The following is a 20,747-nucleotide window of genomic DNA, read 5'->3' as shown; positions in this document are numbered from 1 at the left end:
CCAGGGCACGAACCCGTGTCCCCTGCATCGGCAGGCGGACTCTCAACCACTGCACCACCAGGGAAGCTCCATAAAATTTTTAAATTACTGAAAATATTCCACTTTTGGAGAATTTGCTTAGGGGTAACATATGGTCCTAACAGTCCAAGCTACATTTTTGTACAGCATGGTTTTGGCAGTGCTATCTGTAAATAACCTGAACTGATGAGTAGTTTAATGTTTGGATTTTTTTTCAGGTAAATTCTAACCTGTGCATATTTTTGTAGGTACAATACATTCCATATATTTGTAACAAATTAATGTATATATTCTGTAGGTTTGCTTGTGTAAGTCGAGGAATAGTGACTGAATAGATCTGAAGATAATCAAATACCTGCTTCAGACAAGATGCTAATTTTGGCAAGGATGTTCCCTATATTGGCAGATTTATAAATATGGGGCATTGGGTATGCATTGCAAGTTTCTTGCTTCCTGGTATAAACTGCCAGATAATGCTAACAATGATCTTTGCTAAATGGCAAGAGCTGAGATGGACAGTGAGTACCCTGATATTTTGGGGCAGAAAATATCTTTGGTTTCTGATAACTTTTGCAAAGATTTTCCAACCATTGTCTCTCAGTCCTGGAGTTTACTTAATCAAACTATGTATTTTTTCCTTGTGGGAAAATAGTGTTTTGGCCTCCCTTGCCTAGGTATGTTCATTTTGAGGCCTTGCCAAGAACCTAAACAAATAGAAAATGGAAGAAATTAATGGAAAATTAGAAAATGAAATAATCAGTATATTTTCGCCTCTTCTTCACACAGCTGATAAACTAATGGTACAACCTCAACCTGTTATTCTTTGAGTTTAACCTGATGGCCCTAGCCCTTCTTGTTTACCTGCATCTACCTAACATGTGAGAAATAGACTTTGAGAGTGCTAGAGCCATAGAACACCTGCTTTGCTCCTTTCAAAGCCACCGAGAATGGCTGCTGCTGCTTGGCTAGCAGATATAGTCAGATCAGTAATGGTTAAAAGTTTGGTTTTAAGGAACTCCCATCAAAATGTCTTGAGTTATTCCTAGAAAATGTCCTCTTCATATTTTTTTCAGCCTTGAACTGGTTACTGTACTTCTCATATGTGGCTAAAACATCTCACATCTCAACTTTAAGGAGTGTTTTGGAATTCTTTTGGTAAAATCTAGCAGAAGCGATAACTAGCATTATCAGGGTTTGCTGTATTAACAGACCCATGAACTTCTGGAGTACATTTAATTCAGTGCTGAAATAGTAAATTCAGCTTTTAAAATAGCTTTTAAAATTTTACCAAGTTGCATGTTCAAGATTGTTTATTGCAGCATTGTTTATCATAGCAAAAAAAACAAACCCACAAACAAACACAAACTGGACACGATGTATTTATCAATAGTGGTCTGGTAAAATGACACATTTTTAACAACGGCATATTCTGCAGTTTAAAGAATATGGCAGATGAATATGTGCTGATGTGAAAAATGCAAAGTGCTGAACATATGCAGACTAAGCTGCCATTTGTACCATATGGGATATATTTGAAAAATGTTTTTGTCCCAATTCTTAAGTCTCATTATTACCATTTCTTTTCATACAATAGCTTTTCTCTAAGGTAGAGAATTGTAAGAAAAGTGAACTAATTTCGCCACAAATTTAAACAAAATTAAATGAAGATGATGATAGGAACACTTACATAGTCCTTACTATGTGCTAGATACTGTTCAATTACATGTTTTAAACATTTACTCTTCACGACAACCCTGTGAAGCATGGATCATCTTTATCCCCATTTTTCAGATGAGGAAACTGAGATGTTAATTCCACACAAGGTTGCATGGCTAGTATGTGTCGAAGCTGACTTACATACCCTTGCAGACTGGCTCCGATGTCTGTGCTCTTAACTACCAATTCTATGCATCCTCTCAACTTACTTTTGACATTGATGGAAACTAAATGAGATACTTTGTCATTTTTCTTTCTTGTAGACAAATGATTTGTTGTGTTTATATAATACATGATACCTAATAACAGGATGGTCCTATTTTTATTGCTGAAAACAATCTGTTATATGTTCATTTAATTAACCTTTCATTTTAACTCGTTCATTTAGTTAGGTAGTTCTCAACTGTGGGGAATTTTGTCCCCTAGAGGACATTTGGCAGCGTTTGGAGACATTTTTGGTTGTCACAGTGGGGCTGAGAGATGGGAGATAGTTGCTACTGTCATCTACTGGATAGCTAGGGATGTTACTAAACATCCTTAAAATGCATAGGGTAACTTCGCGTAACCACGATTTATCCAGCCCAAACGTCAGTAGTGCCAAGAAACCCTGATTTAGTTGGCATAAGGAAAGTTCTCAATAATTGGACTCCTGTCCTGAAAAATACCAAGTATATTTTGTTTTCAAGCTAGTAGCATTGAGAAAAGTGAACTTTATTTTTACTGTTTTTTACACTGGTATTTGTCACTTTTCCCACCTGGCATTGTGTGATCTGTAAGTGCCAGAGCTGACAAGGGTAGCAAATTCATGGGACCATGGAACATCACCCACACATTGAAATGTAACCTTGTTAGCCAATTAGAGCCTCTAACTTGGTCACGTGACTTAAGATGATCATTTGAGTGGATTTAAAGGCAATGTACTTATATAATTTACAGTTTAGGGAGGTGACAGGAGTGCTACAAGGTAAATGTTTAAAGGAATGATTGAAAAATTATAAACAAGAGCTGTGCCTACTTTGATGTGAATATGCACAGCTTTAAAAGTAGGGAAAGAAAAGCCTTTACAATTTAAAAAAAAGCTATTATAATTTCAGTAGGTAAGAGGAAAAGTGGTACCTGGAAGCTCAGATAGAGGGAACAGTAAGAAAGGTATTTTACTGTTTCAAGAAATGGATGGCAATACCTTATTTTTTCAACCAGTAAAACAGCCTGCAGATAAAATCATTTTGGTTGATGGATAAAGGTGTGCTGTAAATTGACACCGAACTTTAACTTGCCCTATGATCAACCAGCCAGAACCTGAATAGTTCCTGTGGAAGAGCTGTTTCTCAATTCCAGGAAGGCAGAGTAAATGTTAAGTTTCCTGCTGACAGGGAAAGTCTATTGAAATGAATACACCAGGGGAAGCTGGATTCACCATTTCTCCCATGTTAACACTGATTTTAAAAGTTTCCTTCAGCCTCTTCTAGAATGGTAAGGGCTTCGGATTATTTCAGAAATACAGTGGTAACGTTTCAGGCTGGCTACTTCATTTCTGTTGCTAGGCACTTACACCTTCGTTCCCAACAGGCTGTAAAGTGCTACTGCTGCCGCTGTTGCGTGTAGGGCTTGCCACACATATCAGCTCAGCTTCTGGGAAATGATGGGATTGATGATCCTCTCCTGGAAAACCTTTCATCACAGAGATTCACATCAGGTTGTATTTTAAAGCAGGCTGAAAAAGCCATTAGCCTTTCTTAACTCTTAATTCAGGATCCAAATACCTTCTGATTTATTGATTAATTAATTTTATATCTTTTTCTTTTTCAAGCTGAACACTGAATAACTTAGCAGAGGCCTTCCATCCTCTCTGCCTTGTTGCCAGAGCATTTTCCTCCTTTCTCTTCAGCCTCACTGTGATCTGTGCAAACAGCTACTAACTGAAGGAGAGCTTATTAGAAGGGGAATTATCCATGTCTGAGCTTTTAAATTCTGAAAATGAGAGGATTGTTTTGTCTAGAAAAGGCACACGTTTGTATGCTCTGGCTATGAAATAATGCCTGTTAACTTTTTATTAAAATAACCAGGGAGGTTAAGGAAACCATAAAAGAAAAAGTTTGATCACAATCCTACAATTCTCAAAGCCATGTCCTTTTCTGTACAGCTTTATTAAAGAAAGATCTGGGCTTCCCTGGTGGCGCAGTGGTTGAGAGTTCGCCTGCCGATGCAGGGAACGCAGGTTCGTGCCCCGGTCCGGGAGGATCCCACGTGCCGCAGAGCGGCTGGGCCCGTGAGCCATGGCCGCTGGGCCTGCGTGTCCGGAGCCTGTGCTCTGCAACGGGAGAGGCCACAGCAGTGGGAGGCCCGCGTACCACAAAAAAAAAAAAAAAAAAAAGAAAGATCTGATTTAGTGTGAAAAAATAACAAGGTTCGTCCAACCTCTCTCTGCTTCATTATGGGCTCTAGGTTGTATATTTCAACAGTATTTGAATAGAGAATGCAAATTTTAATAGGCATATGACTTTGTATACTGAGTTTTTAAAATAAGAGTAAAAGTACAAAATAATGTACAGAACTAGATTCTGAATAGGTGAATTATATTCATACTGACAGCAAGAAGTGTTTTATTAGGGATGGGCAAGAAACTAAGAGGTGTTAGAAAGCTCCATTTTAAATAAAGGAATTTAGTGTGAGTCTGTGTGTGTGAATCTTTGCACTTGTGTTTTGATTAAGAAGTATCAGCTAACATTGAATTGTTGGAGAATTACCCTTGTTTCTCCAGCCTTTCTGTGTAACTGAGAGCTGATGTTAGTAAATACAGGAAATAGCTAGTATCATGATTAGGAATAATTGTTTTTCACATGATCCCCTCAGGACTTCTTTTAGCCCTTACACCAGGAACTGAGTTGTCCCCTCCCCGTAAGTTTAATGATAGGATACTCAACCCTCAAGGCTTAGGATGGTTCAGGTCCTACAGTTCTTTCTTCCCCTCCATGTGTTGTTGGCTTTTTCTGACTTTTTGGGAGACTCGGCCTCATTTAAAACAATGTTCCTTTGAGTAAATACAACCTGAATTCTTAACAGGTGACTTACAAATGATCTTGTGGAAGATATTTTCTTGATTTAAGAATTACCTCTGCTGAATTGCCTTTTAGTAATTGGCCTCCAAAAGCTCTATCAATCTAATTTATGGGTGTATATTAATATGCTGTTAGAGAAACTGGCTACCCAGTTACTGAAATAAATAAGCAGTCTAGAGGCAACAAATGAGAAACTTTGTCCAGTCTTGTGCTTGGCAGCAAGGCACTCTAAGTCTGTTTTATTTATGCTATTGCTGCCACTTTCTTTTCTTTTTTCCCATCATTTCTTTCTTTGCCCCAGAGCACCAAGCAATAGTTTTACCTACTTTCACTCTAACACTTCCTGGGCTTATGTACAGTGAGATCAGAAAGGGAAGTCAGCCTGACAGAGGGCAGTGGAGTTTGGAGGCTTGAACTCTCAGCAAAAGAGATCAAATGGGACTAATTTTAGAAGAATTGGTCTTAGGGTAGTTAAATAGAGAGGAATATAAATAAATAGATATGCTAATAATACACTGTTCCTCTTTTGTTTTCATTTATTTTGCTCAGTATTTTCTTTTTTCCTTCAGGAAATATCCACAACATCCATTGATATCCGAACTAGAAAATATGCAAGAGTTCTTTACATCCCACCTCTCTTATTAATGGAGATAGAGAATCATACAGTTTTGGGGAAAAGTAGCTAAATGTTATTTTTAGACCAAAAGAAAATAAAACAATGAGTGCTATCAAGATTGTGTTAAAGAGAAACTTCTTATACCTCTGAGAAATATATTATTACAAACCATTTGGGAAGCCATTTAGCAATATGCACCTAGAGGCCTAAAATATTTGTGTCTTTTGACCTAGGAATTCTATTTCTGATAATTTACTGTAAGGAATTAATCATAAATACAGAAAAGCCTTCATATGCAGTGGAGTTTATCACAATACTAATTTATAATGAAAAAAATGGGAAATAATCTTAATGTCCAACTCTAAGGAAATGGGCAAGGAAACCCCAGTCAACCAATTGTTATGTAGCCATTGAGAATGTTTACTAGGAGTATAAAATAACATGAAAGATGCTTTTGATATAGTGTTCAGTGGTGAAAAAGGTAATGTAGATTATTCCCTATTCAATATGATTACAAATTGGTAAGATATACCTATGCTTGGAAAAAATTAAGTATATTAAAATATAGGCAAGTGGTTTATGTTTGGATGATGAAACTGATTTTTGTTTTATAGCAGTTTCAAAATTTTCTTTAATGATTATGTACTATTTAGATAGTGGGAAGAAAGAATGAAATCCTTCTACCTTCCCACTAAAAGTATTACTTTCCTTACAGCTTTAAACAGCAGTTGTAAAAGTCAATCTGCAAGCTTTGGAATAAGACTTGCAAGAGCATATTGTGCAGCATGGATTCTCTACCAGAAGAATTTTTTGTGAGGTAAGGGATGGGTTGACAAAAAACCAACTGCAGCTGTTGTATTTTGAAGACACGACATTGGTCTTTTTCACAGCTTTGGGAAGCTAGTGTGAATGAGATACCCTTATGTTTCAAGACAATTTAGCAATTTTGATTAGTGGGGGATGTAAACTGGGTAAAATCTAATTTTAGAAAATTTCTCTAAGGACCACACCCTGGCTAAGTAGCTAAGAATTGAAAGATGTACCATAGCTTGCCACACCTGGGCCATTCTCAACAAAGTATTGTTTTATTTATCATTTAACAAGCACTTACATAGATTGACCTTTTGCCAGGCATTGTTTTAAATGCTTTTACAAACATTAACTTATATAAACTTCATAACAACTCAGTGAGGTGGATACTATTATTATTCCCATTTTATAGAAGGTAACCTAAGCGTAACACAGAAGACTCTACTGAGTGGTTCAACTGGGCCGAGGCTAAATGTCAATTTGTCCCCTCAAATTAGGGAAAGTTCAGCCTGCTTGTACCTCTCCCATATAATACTAAAGAGCAGGTTAGTAGTATTGGAGATCTCCTTGCCACCTTTCACTATCTCATATAATAAGCAATGTGTTGTTTTACAAGTATTTACTTACCTCCATGGTACTTGGGGAATAAAGACTAAGACAAAATGTATGTACTGAGAGAGAATTATAATATAGTAGGAAGATATATAAAAAGTTATTTTATCTTTAGGCAAAATGCATGCATAAGTGTTATAGTAGAAATGCTGTGGCTACATATAGAAAGGAACAATAATTATTGAGTGGGGTTCAGTGGGTTTCCACAAGGTGACATTTGAACTGAACTTTAAAGGATAAAGGTGGCTTTTGATGGGTGTAGAAACAGAGCAGATGGGAGGTCATTTGGCTGAGGAAACAGCAAGAAAAAGTATTTAAGATAAATTCTTGGGGAGGATTTTGACTCCTGCTAAGGAGTTTAGCTTTATTTTGTGCAGAGCCATTGACATTTGAAGAAGAGAAATGAAATTTTACACTAATTTGGGAAGACTACCTCTGTTGATAGTGGGAAGGATGACAAGATATGACAATTGTAATAGCTCAGGAAGTAGTTAATGAAGGCTTGTATGATAGGAATAGTAAATAGTAAGAGAGGAAGGATTTATACAACTAGAACCAACAGAATTCTTTGACTACTTAAATATGAGAAAAGGGGCAAAAGAGTAGTAGAGTTGGTTTGAAAGTTTCTAATGACTGGAAGGAAATATGTAACATTAGCTAATATGAAGATCACAAAAGGAGACAGGTTTAATGTGTGTTGAGAAAGTAAGAGAGGACAGATAATGAGTTCAGCTTTGGACATGAGCCAGACTGAGGTGTCGCTAAGATATTATGGAGATTGTCGAGTAGGTGGAAGAAAATGTGTAGCTGTAGCATCAAAGAATGATTAAGTCTGCAGAAATAGATTTGTGAATCATTAGAATGGGGTGCTATATGAGTTCATGGAAGTTTGCTCATTTATTTGTTTTTATATTTATTCATTCAATAAATATTTGAGTACCTACTTTATGTCAGATATTGGGCTAGAGACTTGAAGGTAAGGTAGTTCAATAAGAAGGACCTGAATCCTATCTGGGAGTGTTTATTCATGGGCATACATGAGATTGATTTAAGTAGAAAATGTACTAAGAAAAAAGAGTCTAAAAATGGAACATTACTGTATACTATATATATTCAATATTTCAGGTATATTGTTATACCAAAATTTCAGCTTCTCCCAGCAGCAGAATAAAGTACACAGGTGGTAAAAGTAGCAGAATAGCAAAAGAAAAATACTAGTCTTGCACTTAGTTTTAGCTTTGCTGCTTTCTAGTGTATGACCTCTCTGGGCATTAATTTACCCATCTACAGAATAAAGTAGCTGCCATATATGACCACTGATGTACCTTCCTGTTCTAATACATGGGGAGCATGGTTTGATAGTGTTAATGTAAGCAGTTCTATATTAAATATTATTAAAATAATAGGTGAATAAGGTGAATGAAAGGAAGAGAGATAGCCAGTGGTACAAACTGAGAAGTGGACAGCTGGAGGGGCTAGGAGAAGAACCAATAGCAGCGAAGGATGTGGAGGTTTTCAAGGAGGGGTGGAGTATATGATGGATAATGTTAAGTAATGCAGAAAAGCTAGGTAAAATGAAGAGCTAAGACAAAGCTATCGTAGTAGCAAATACGATTTCATTAACAACTTTTACTAGAGCAATTTCAGTTTTGGGGAGGCAGTACAGATGAGTTGAGTTTTCATATGAAAATTTGTTATGGAACCTATGGAAAATATAGAAGCTCATGTTCTATACGTTTGATTAAGAAGCTCTGAAGTAGAGTTTGGACATCTGGATATTTCCAGAGCTTCACAGGTGATTTTAATATGCATCTGGGACTGAGAACTACTGGGTTAAGGAGTGAATTATCATGAAATGGAGTTAGCAAGTAGAGTATCCATTTTGAGTACCTTTTGTACTCTTAAACATGGAGAGGCTTCAGAATACTGCTGCAGTATTTTTCATTCCTTGATAACACAGTTCCTTTTGTTCCTTTTTGGAGTGGGGCTTAGAAGTGTAGGAAAAAACAGTTCACAGGTTTCTCTTTACCATGACATTTTAAAGAGCACTGAGACTCATACTGTGAAATATTGTTTGTGTGTATAAATCACCTTTTGTTGAAACTTTCACTGTGTGGACAATACTGTATTGTTTATCTGTCTCAGTTTCCCCTGACAAAATCAGCACATAGTAGATGATAAATGATTGTCTGTCAGATGAGTACATAAATATGAAGTAAAATAGGATAACATTTACAAAGTACAATTCTGAATAAGTCAATCAATTGACATAAGTTTCTCACCTCAGTTTTATCTCTGCTAGTCTATAGGATTAAGAAAATTATGCAAATCATATATGGCCCTATGTTATGGTTCTTATATTATGAATACTGTGTCATGGTGCTGTGTATAGGCAAAAGCAATTTTATAAATAAATTTTTCATTTCAGTAAATAATACTGCATATGTTCACATTTCAAGCCCATGTCAAAAGCAAAACTTGTCAAGTTATTCCTTTTTATAAAAATAGTTAATAATTTCTAAATATGATATTCTGCCTCAATTTTAAAAGCCATTTTGAAAAACTGGACAATTGCAATGCCAGGAAACTGAAAAAAAAAAAAAAAAAAAAAAGATCTCTGTAAGATAGATCCTTTCCAGACCTCAATTATTTTCCTAAACACACACACACACACACACACACACACACACAAATCAAAACATCAACCTTTTCAACCTTTTTTATCTTTACATTGAGAAACAGTGCTATAAGGTTATTTTTTCCCATATTTTGGTCTATTGTGTGTTTGTTAAAGATGAAAAATTTTTTACATCAGCTTTGTATTCTCTCTGCCACTATCCAGTAAGGACATGGCATAATTTCTTTAACTTGAGTTCCTAAAGAGATATGGCATCTACCACTATTACCAGTCTTTGGTACATATTGTTTACACTTCTGAAACTTTCAGGCAAAAATTCACATGTCAGATTTTTTACTATTACAATTTAATTGTGTTCTTTGTAAGGAGATGCTCTGAATATAATGCTTTTTCATTTAAAATAGGGATCTTCCTGTGGAGGAGCAGGCTAAGGAGGAAACCAAGAATAAGGTAGAAAAATCAACTGATCAACTGGTAAGAGACAATGTAGTCAATTAACTAATGCTGTATGAGAATAGAATGCTTAATCTAATCAATTTAATTATCTGCTAAAAATTTTCCTACCCTAGTGGTCATCACTAAATCTTTCTTTGATAATCGATATTTGTGTCTCAAAGTTATTATTCTAAACACCAATCCTAACTGTAAGTTAAAATTAGTAGATAATTGAATTGACTTGCCCAGAAATTGAATTGACTTTCCCAGAAACATCCCACAATCAATTGTAAGAAATCTCTTATTTGTCTTTTAAAAGCAAAATTCAAACAAAATGAACACTATACACATAGAAATAAAACATACACAGAGAATTTTATTTAGTAAGACATTTCATTGAGTTGTTTCTGAAGTTATTTCTTTTCCTGTTTTTATCATTTTTACTGTCAGAACCTCCAGTTCTAAATGAATAACTGAATTATACACTAATATAAAGCTTTTATTGCCAGTGACAATATACTTTATGGTAGATTAAAAAATACAGACACATGTTTGTGAATATCACATGTATTTATGTTTAGTGAAGGATGGATGAGAGGTATTTGTTAGATTCTTGTTAGTGTAATTTTTACTTTCCACATAGTTTTATATAATGATTGATGTCCATTTGTTAATAAAGGTTATCCAGTAACTTAGGAGGAGAAAAATGTATAAAAAATGTATAAACATAAAATATGTTTATACATGTTTATACATGTTTATACATATTTATACATATACATAATATGTTTATTATGTTTATGTTTATGTATAAACATAAAGTAAAATAACCATAGTATTCACCTGCATGAGGTTATCACTGTAAAAAATTTTGCAGATGAAATACAATATGTGCAGTATGTACACTTGGATCAGGGGGATTGGATCCAGAAAAGCCATTTCTAGATACAGATTTCGGAATACAGGGGGAAAGGAGGTGGAAACTTTAACCTGAATTTGGCTTAGATGCTAAATCTATTTTGCAAAAATGGATTGGGCATCAAATATTTTGACAACTAACTTAAAAATTAAAATTGTATTTATAATAAGATTATTTAACAAACATGAAGCTTATAGTATTTCCTGTTGAAAAAAGTTTATTCATGCCATAATCTTACTTGTGTATCAATTTGGTAATTAGTGTTAGATGATTCTGCAATGACTTTTGATTACAGAATTGACCTTTAGTTTGAAATATATGCACTATTGACAATGGTCATTCTTTTTTTTTTTAAACATCTTTATTGGAGTATAATTACTTTACAATGGTGTGTTAGTTTCTGCTTTATAACGAAGTGAATCAGCTATACATATATCCCCATATCTCCTCCCTCTTGTGTCTCCCTCCCATCCCCCCTATCCCACCCCTCTAGGTGGTCAGAAAGCACCGAGCTGATCTCCCTGTGCTATGCAGCTGCTTCCCACTAGCTATCCATTTTACATTTGGTAGTGTATATGTGTCCATGTCACTCTCTCACTTTGTCACAGCTTACCCTTCCCCTCCCGGTGTCCTCAAGTCCATTCTCTATGTCTGCGTCTTTACTCCTGCCCTGCCACTAGGTTCATCAGTACCTTTTTTTTTTTTAATTCCATATATATGCATTAGCATATGGTATTTGTTTTTCTCTTTCTGACTTACTTCACGCTGTATGACAGTCTCTAGGTCCATCCACCTCACTACAAATAACTCAATTTCTTTTATTTTTATGGCTAATAGTCCATTGTATATATGTGCCACATCTTCTTTATCCATTCATCTGTTGATGGACATTTAGGTTGTTTCCATGTCCTGGCTATTGTAAATAGAGCTGCAATGAACATTTTGGTACGTGACTCTTTTCGAATTATGGTTTTCTCAGGGTATATGCCCAGTAGTGGGATTGCTGGGTTGTATGGTAGTTCTATTTTTAGTTTTCTAAGGAAACTCCATACTGTTCTCCATAGTGGCTGTATCAATTAACATTCCCACCAACAGTGCGACAATGGTCATTCTTTATAAAGGTTTGTTTGGTTATTTTTTAGAAGCTTTTTTTTTTTTTTTTAACTTTTTGAAAAATTTCAAACCTACAGAAAAGTTGCAAGACTAGTACAATGAACACTTATATACTCTTTACTGAGATTTAGCAAACTGTTAACATTTCCTACATTTTTGGATGTAAATATAATGAAGTACCGTAAAATGTAAGATGTCTTTGTTTGGTGTTGTTGGGAGGGAAGGAATCTCAATTTAAGACTCAAAACCGGAAGTGGAGAGGAGGAGGAAGAGGAAGATTAGTAGTCCTGCTGTGGACCTTATTGGTTCCTAGTTACTTTCCTGGGTAGTTCCAGGTCTGTTAGAAACCAGGCAGTCACAGTCACCACACACCAGTGACTATTTTGTGTTTTCAGTGACTCTACATGGCCTCTGCAGTAATAACCTGTCTGTTCTCATATACAGAGGTCAGTGGCTACATATTCATATTCCCAAAGTTTCAGCAGGGTGTAAAGACTGTGGTATCTTGTTAAGGTTTGAAGGAAGGCCATCATCCATCTGTTCTAGGATCTTAATTCATTTCTATTGCCCATTCGTTCCTCACAATTAATGTTAATAGAAAATCCAGCAAGACTTGACTATATAGCTATCAGTTAACCATTAACTACAGCTTTATTAAGTCTGTAGGATAAGTTCCTGAAGTCCCAAAATTTTTACTATTTATTCAGCTCTGATTGAATTGAGATTATATGTAGAATCATTATATTATACTAATTTATTTATAATTTAAAGTATTATAACTATTCATTTTCAAATTGCTGTGTTTAGTAGCTGAAGCATTAGTCACATAATGTAAAAAGCACTGTTGGATATAGTTTTCATATTATTTTGTAGAATAATCTATTTAATATTTTAAACTTAGCATTTTTTTATGCCTTAAAGGGACCAATTCAGTACATGTTGTGTTTTTCTCAAGGGCAACCATTTTTTAAGGCTTAACTCACATTTAAGCCTAAAATCATTCATGTTTCCCATCCCACCACCATTAAAAAAAGATATAATTATTCCCATCTTAGAATCTATACTTTGTTTATAACTTTTAAATTTATTTATTATGGCCTTCCTTAGATTAAAGCTTCTTGAGTTTTAGTCTTAAACTTTCAGCTATGTTGTAAGTTCCTTGAGAGCAGAGAGAATGTTTTATTCTTATTGTAGTCTGTCAGAGTGATCTACATATAGCATGTAAAGGAACAAATACTTTAGCTGGTTTTAATATTAGAGTAAATTAGAACATGTATAATTGTGTAAATTTTTAATAATGTCTTCTAGGACAAACAGGAAAAGAACATACCTACTGATCTTGTCCCTGTTAACCTGCTATTAGAAGTGAAGAAGTTATTGAATGCAATTAATACTCTACCAAAAGGTGTGGTTCCTCACATCAAGAAGTTCTTACAAGAAGATTTTTCCTTCCAAACTATGCAGGTAAGATCATAATTTGATATTTGGGGCAGAAGTGTAGGTCTGTGTATATGATACACTGTGTTCCTTTACTCTCACACTACTGCCATACTCACAGCACTTCTGACACTAGATGTGTGGGTTTAGTCCCACAACAGTCAATTCTCCAACGTTACCTGGGTGTCCTACAAATCAATTCAATTCTGACACTGTCTACCTGGAGTTAGCATCTGATTCCACAAGTTAAGGGCCCAGTCCAAGACTGCTCCCACTTCAGATGCCAATCACCAGTCCTAGGTTGCCCCAGTACTTCTGACTGACTGGCTATACATTGGGGTTCCCATGACCCCTCATGAGTGCAATAATTTGCCAGAACAGCTCACAGAACTCAGGGAAACACGTTGACCAGTTTATTACATGATAAATGATATGATTGATAAAGGATACAGCTGAACAATCACAGGAAGATATACATAGGGCAAGGAAGGGTCTCAAGTGCAGGAGCTTCTCTTCTTTTGGAGTTGGGGTACACCACTCTCCTGGCATGTACATGTGCAAACTGGAAGTTTTCCAAAGCCCATACTTTTAGAATTTTTATGGAGAATTCATCATGTAGGCATGATTAATTATTAATTCAGTTTCCAGCCTCTCTTCCCTCTTTGGGGTATGGTGCTGAAATTTCCAAGCTTCTCATCATGGCTTGGTCTTTCTGGTGACCAAGCCTCCATCCAGAAGCCCACTGAGAGTCACCTCATTAGAACAAAAGACACTCCTATCATCCAGGAAATTCCAAGGGTTTTAGGAGCTCTGTGTCTGGAACCAGAGTCAAAGACCAAATATTGGCAGGAACTGGGGACAGATCAATATATGTATTTCTTATTATATATGTATTTCCTATTATTTTACAATGACTCTTTTCTTTTTTCTTTTCTTTCATTCTTTCTTTCTCTCTTTCTTTCTTTCTTTTTTTTCCCTCCCTCCCTTCCTTCCTTCCTTTTCCTTCCTTCCTTCCTCCCTTCCTTCCTTCCTTTCTTCCTTTCTTTCCTTTCTTTCTTTACCATAACAGTGCCACTAAGGTCTTGACATCTCCATCTTGTATCTTGTGAAGGGCTTTGGTTTCAGCTTTGACTCTAGACTTTTATTAATTAAATAAAGCTGATGCTAGCCTTTCAAGGATAATGATAGGAATGTGGGTTAGTAGCTTATAAGCTGTTGACTATAAGGTCTAGTGTTTATTCTAATTCTGATAACTCACAACATGCCACTCTGGGAGAGGAAAGTGCTTTCAGTTTTCCTAATTTGTAAAATACTGACAGATTTTTCAAAAATGTAAAATATAAAGAAAAATAATAAGACCTGGATTTTTTAATGAGATAAATATTTTAGAGAATATATTGTCAATTTGCATCTTAGAAATAGTTTTTCTAGATAATAAGTTGTGAAACTTTCAACACAAGATGGGTATCAGTTTGTAAATTAATGGAATTTCCCAAAGTTAAAGAAAATGATCTTCTCTTCTTTGTGACAATTAATTGGGGGGCAGAGACAGAACACCATAGGTGTCCTGAAAAGGCCACATTTACCTTTTCTGTGAAAGAATATATCATTAATTATTTCCATGAAACAAATTAATACTATTATGATTAAAAATTTAAAAAACTCTAAAAATATCCGAAGACTTTATATACAGCTATAATCTTAAGTGAGGTAATTTACCACAAGTATGAATTCTGGTTTGAAATTGATGGAATAATGCCACTATTTCCCTCTTATCTTTTGGAAATCACCCAGAAACCACAATAAGAAATAGAAATCAGTAGCCTTTATATATATAAACAATACCAGTTAGAAGGTAAAAATGAAAGAAAAATATTTTTAATAGTAACAGAAAAGATAAAATACCCAGGAAAACACTTAAGAAATATACAAGATATAAACTAGTGTTTCTCAAAGTTTTTCCTAAGCCACTTACGTGAGCCTATCTGACCCCCATACTAGTCCTAAAGAATCAAAATCTCTAGGGGAAGGTCTGGGAATCTGCATTTTAGCAAGTACCCCCACACTGATTTTTTTACATTAAGTTTAGAAATCAATATTATATTAAAACAATAAATAAAAATTTCTAAAACTCTATTGAAGGTAAGATATGAAAGAAAAAAAAAAAAGGTAAGATACGAAGACCTGAATGGGAAGCAATACATGTAGGAAGACACAATGTGATAGAGAAGTCAATTTTCCTGAAATTAAAATTTACAAATATCATATAATTCCAATAAAAATAACAAAAGGTTTTTTTTGTTGTTTTTTGTTTGTTCGTTTGTTTTTGTTTTTGTTACTAAAAGCTAGTTCTAAAGGGAAATTAAGGGAAGAATAGCCAGGAAAATTACGAAAGAGAAGTGTGGGAGAGAAGGGCTGGGAATTTGCCCACTTTGATATTAAAACTTACTATGGGGACTTCCCTGGTGGAGCAGTGGTTAAGAATCCGCCTGCCAATGCAGGGGACACGGGTTTGAGCCCTGGTCCGGGAAGATCCGACATGCCGCGGAGCAACTAAGCTCGTGCACCACAACTACTGAGCCTGTGCTCTAGAGCCCATGAGCCATGGCTTCTGAGCCCGCGTGCTGCAACTACTGAAGCCTGCATGCCTAGAGCCCATGCTCCTCAACAAGAGTAGCCACCACAATGAGAAGCCCATGAACCGCAACGAAGAGTAGCCCCTACTCACCACAGCTAGAGAAAGCCTGTGCGCAGCAATGAAGACCCAACGCAGCCAAAAATAAATAAATAAATAAATTTAAAAAAAAGTTACTATGAAGCTCTAATAATTAAAAGATTGTATTACTTTCTCTTGACTCTACGGACAAGTGTAGAAAATACAAGAGAAATTCCAGTAGTAGACCCAAATACATTCAGAAATGTTATGCATAATAACAAAAGTTGGTAATACTAAAGGGGAGGTCAACCAATCAGCAATCCCAGTGGAAGATTTTAACAGAGCTCTCTTAGTAAGTAATAGAACATGAACACAAAATTAGTAGAGCTGTAGGAAACTTGATATAATTGACTTATATATGTGTAACAGTGACAAAATGTATATTCTTTTTAAATGCATATAACATTTACAAAAATTGACCGTATACTAGTTCACAAAGCAAATCTCATCAAATTTCAAAACATCAAAACATGCAGAGCATGTTCTCTAACAACTGTACAATTAATTTAGAAATTAGTTACAGATAAACTAGAAAACCGTTGTTCCTAAGTTAAGATATATACGTCTAATCTAGTTAAACCAGCGATCAAAGAAGAAAGCACACTGGACATTAGATAAATTTTGGAACTGAATGAAAAACATATATCAGAATTTGTGTTATTAGATAAAAGTTGTGCTGCAGGATTATTTATAGCTTGAAATGCATATAATAGAAAAAGAAGCAAGGTTGAATATCAGCCATCTAAACATAAAATTCAAGAGGCTAAGGAAAGAACAGCAAATTAAAAAGAGAGTCGAAAAAAGAATAAAGATAGCTAAAACTAATGAAATAGAATAAAACAAACTAGAAAAGGTCAGTTAAACCAAAACTTGATTTTTTGAAAAGACCAATAAAATTGATAAATGCCTGGTAAGAATGTTCAAAAAAAAAGAAGGCAAAAAGAACCAAAATAATGAATGAATGTAAAAACATCAGTACAAATTCCATAGTTATCTATTTTGTCTGAAGGGGTGCAAACCTACAGCTATAAGATAAATAAGTCAAGGGGATATAATATATACCTAGGGAACATAGTCAGTAATATTATAAAAAGTTCATATAATGATGGATGTTAACTGGTCTTATTGCAGTGATCATTTCATGATGATGTCATAAGAAAAATGTCAAATCACTATGTTGTACACCTTGAAATATAATGTTAATTATAACTCAATAAAATTATTTTTAAATTCCATAGTCATCTAAAGGATAATACAGAATTCTGCTACTTGCAGTGGCTGCCTGGGTTGGTTTAGAGCAACCTTCTTTTGAGAAGAACTAGGAAAACAGGACAGAATCTTTTGCTTATTTGTGCTTTTCTTGCAGATCACTTAAGTCAACTAGGGACTGTGATAACTCCAAGCTTTACTTCTGTTCTGTGAAGAAGAGTCTATTTGTGGTTTACCCTTTGTAGCAGATACTGTCAGTGCCCTGCCCATACCCCTTTGCCCCTTGAACTCTCATTTCAGTATACTCTGGACAGTTTCCCATTTTCAGTATCTACATCTCTATGTTTCAGGCCTTTCTTTTCTTTTTTTTTCTGGAACTGCAGAAGGCTGTAATTCTCATGGCAGTTTAGAGATCCCAAGGAATTAATACTCCCCCCTTACCTCAGAAAGCACTCAGTCAATAAACCTTGGGAGTTATTATATAAATTTCCCAGTTCTCTCTCCCCTTAAGTTGGATAATACTGAGGCTTGAATTTTTCAATGTTTTTCTGTTGTATTAACCCTAGTCATCCACTGTGGGTAACTAGCTTAATAACACACCTGTTAATTTAAAGCCTGCTTTCTCTTCCCTGATGCCCTTCTCCACTCCACTACCATTGTTCTCTGCACCTCTCAAATAAACTACTTACATTCAAATCCTTGTGTTAGGGTCTGCTTCCAACTGGAACCAAAACAGACACTTTGACTCTAAGGGTAAATTTCTTCAGGGTCCCAACCAAAAGAATAAAGTGTTTACCAGGGCCCCTCTTCCTTGATAGGTCATACACTCCAATTTTCCCTCTAGCTCTGCAGCTTTGTGTAAAGTTCTGTCTAGCATTTCAGCCTCTCAGCCATAACTGAATACAGCAATTGCCTTAAGGAGAAAAGTGGCTCCAAAAGTCAGTCTGCTGTCTCTGGGCCTTCCTCCTCTATTGCATGCTGGCCCCAGAGATTTTCAGTGCCTTGGTAGCTTTCCAAACAAAAAAAGTGTTTTTTTTGTATTTTATCCAGCTTTTTTAGTTCTCGTTGAGACTATTGCTCTGAAACTACCTAAACTGTTTGGCAAAGGTGGAACTTCAGTGTTATGTTTTATATACCTATTCAAATTCAAGAGACATTGTTGAGTATATGGTTGGATACATGAGTCTGGAATTCAGGTGATAGTTCTGAGCTCGAAGTATAAATTTGAAAAACTGTCAGTGTGTAGATGCTATTTAAAAAGATGACAGTGGATTACTTTATTTAAGAAATGTGCGTTGTTAGAGAAGAGGTTCATTAAATAGAGTGTTATGGAGACTGAAGTAAAGTATCTAGTTAGGCTAGGAGAAAAACAGGGAAGTATTGTATACTGGAAACCAAGTTAAGAAAGTGTAGATTAAATTTCCCACATAGATAATACATCATTAAACAAATAATGTAATTTAAGCCAAGCATTTGTAGGTACAAGGCATTGGAGAATGGACACAAAGATAAGACATAGTTAATTTCTTTCATTTCATCTATGTAAATAAACTATGGTACATAATAAATCATGTATTAGCTTGGTTCCAATTAGATGACAGCATAAGATGGTTTGCCTTGGTGTTGGTATTTTTAAAGCCAGCATTCCTATTTACCAGAGATTCAGGGCTGGAATGAAAATTTTTAGCTATGTTAGAGAATAGAAGGTATGAGAATGAAGTGGGATTGTGACTTTCCTCTGAAGTAGGAGTGGAGATTGCCAACCCTTCAGCAGGCATAGGAATGCTTTTTAGTATCTTGAGGAAGTAGTTACAAAGATGATTTGTCAAACTACTTAAAAACAAATATGAGAACAGTTTTATCTAGGTCATGTGGATTTTTTAAAAAATCATCTTTATTCTCCAAATTTTCTACAATGAGCATGTATTATTTGTATAATAAAAATAAATGTTGATATTTGCTCTAACTTAAGGAAATTTTAAACCAAATTATTTTCCACAGAGAGAAGTTGCAGCCAACAGCCAAAATGCGGAGGAAATTGTTCCTGCTTTGACTTTACGTTTCTTAATAACACAACTGGAAGCAGCACTTAGGAACATTCAAGCTACTAATTATACCGTAAGTGTTTTCTTTTTGGAAGTTTGAAATAATGGACTTGGACAACATTTTTTCAATGAGAGAACAGTCAGTGTATGCTTATTTTAAGGTGTAGGCCAATTTGTATTTTCCTCATTTACCTCTAGAGAAAGGTATACATAGATTGATTTCTTTCACGTCTTGTGCTTTCTCATGACTGCTTCTCTTTAATGAGCCGATTCTAGTTTCCTTTCCTACCATAACATTGTTCATCTTAAATAGAGAAACTTGAACTAGTAAAAATGGACTTTCCCAATTAGAAATGGAGAGTCATGAACTTTAAAAACTACTCCTTCCTTTCCCCCTAATTGATAATCAGCTCCTCTTTTTACTGATATTTCTGTTTTTTAAATTGAAGTATAGTTGATTTACAATTTTGTGCTAATTTCTGCTGTACAGCAAAGTGATTCAGTTATACATATATATACGTTCTTTTTTATATTCTTTTCCATTATGGTTTATCTCAGGATATTGAATATGGTTCTTTGTGCTATACAGTAGGACCTTGTTGCTTATCCATTCTATATGTAATTCTACTGATATTTCTGTATTTGTAAAAATTGGAACTTCTGTCATCTATTGAGTAATCATGTGAGATAAAATTGACAAGACATACTTATATGTTCAAGGTCAAATGATACTTCAGAAATAGAGAAAAATCTGAGGAAAAGTAAACATTGCATCAAAAATAAGAACCAATAGTAAGGACATAAAAGGAAAAATCAGTCCTTTGAATAATTTGGATCAGTAAAATAAGCTAAGTTTTGCACACATGTAGAAGATGGATTAGAGTTATCTTCAAGAATGGACTACCCAGGCATCAAACAAAGTAGCCTAAGACACCACATCCCATATTATAATAGTATACAAAGAAATGGAAAAATCATCCTTTTTTAGGATTCTAGGACAGGTTCTAAGAGGTATATATACCACCCTAAAGGAATTCTAGATGGAATTAAAAGAGGGAACAAAGAAAAGTAGTTTGCATCAACATGTAATCCCAAGAACTTCTGGGATGCTGCAGACCTGCTATTTCTCCCAGTGACCAGGTTGCTAAGCAGTGAAATAAATCACTATAAACTCAGCATTAACAGATGCTGATTGCTTAGCCTTCTCTACTTAGGCATTACTTCAAAGATGAGTCTTGGGGCTTCCCTGGTGGCGCAGTGGTTGCGCGTCCGCCTGTCGATGCAGGGGAACCGGGTTCGCGCCCCGGTATGGGAGGATCCCACATGCTGCGGAGCGGCTGGGCCCGTGAGCCATGGCCGCTGGGCCTGCGCGTCCGGAGCCTGTGCCCCGCAACGGGAGAGGCC

At 35.4% G+C, this 20,747-nt stretch overlaps 1 protein-coding gene across 9 annotated transcripts in view; it reads left to right on the top strand.

The window, feature by feature from the left end:
* DZIP3 (DAZ interacting zinc finger protein 3) overlaps positions 1-20,747 on the top strand; it is a 108,893-nt gene that overhangs the window by 7,038 nt on the left and 81,108 nt on the right. For 7 of the 9 annotated variants that reach the window (XR_003681147.2, XM_028493641.2, XM_028493667.1 and 4 more), the window contains exons 2-5: positions 6,125-6,226; positions 9,874-9,943; positions 13,245-13,400; positions 19,300-19,416. Coding sequence is in view for 8 of the 9 variants with exons in the window: in XM_028493641.2 (XP_028349442.1) it covers positions 6,195-6,226; positions 9,874-9,943; positions 13,245-13,400; positions 19,300-19,416 (375 nt within the window). In the remaining variant the exon portion in view is untranslated. Of the gene's footprint in view, positions 1-3,303; positions 3,431-3,877; positions 4,142-6,124; positions 6,227-9,873; positions 9,944-13,244; positions 13,401-19,299; positions 19,417-20,747 lie in introns of all 9 variants that reach the window. The other 2 variants (XM_055085707.1, XM_055085711.1) reach the window with 2 other exon arrangements.

The sequence above is a fragment of the Physeter macrocephalus genome, chromosome 1 (genome assembly GCF_002837175.3).
Source record: "Physeter macrocephalus isolate SW-GA chromosome 1, ASM283717v5, whole genome shotgun sequence".
NCBI lineage: Eukaryota > Metazoa > Chordata > Mammalia > Artiodactyla > Physeteridae > Physeter > Physeter macrocephalus.
This window is presented reverse-complemented; position numbering and strand designations above follow the sequence as displayed.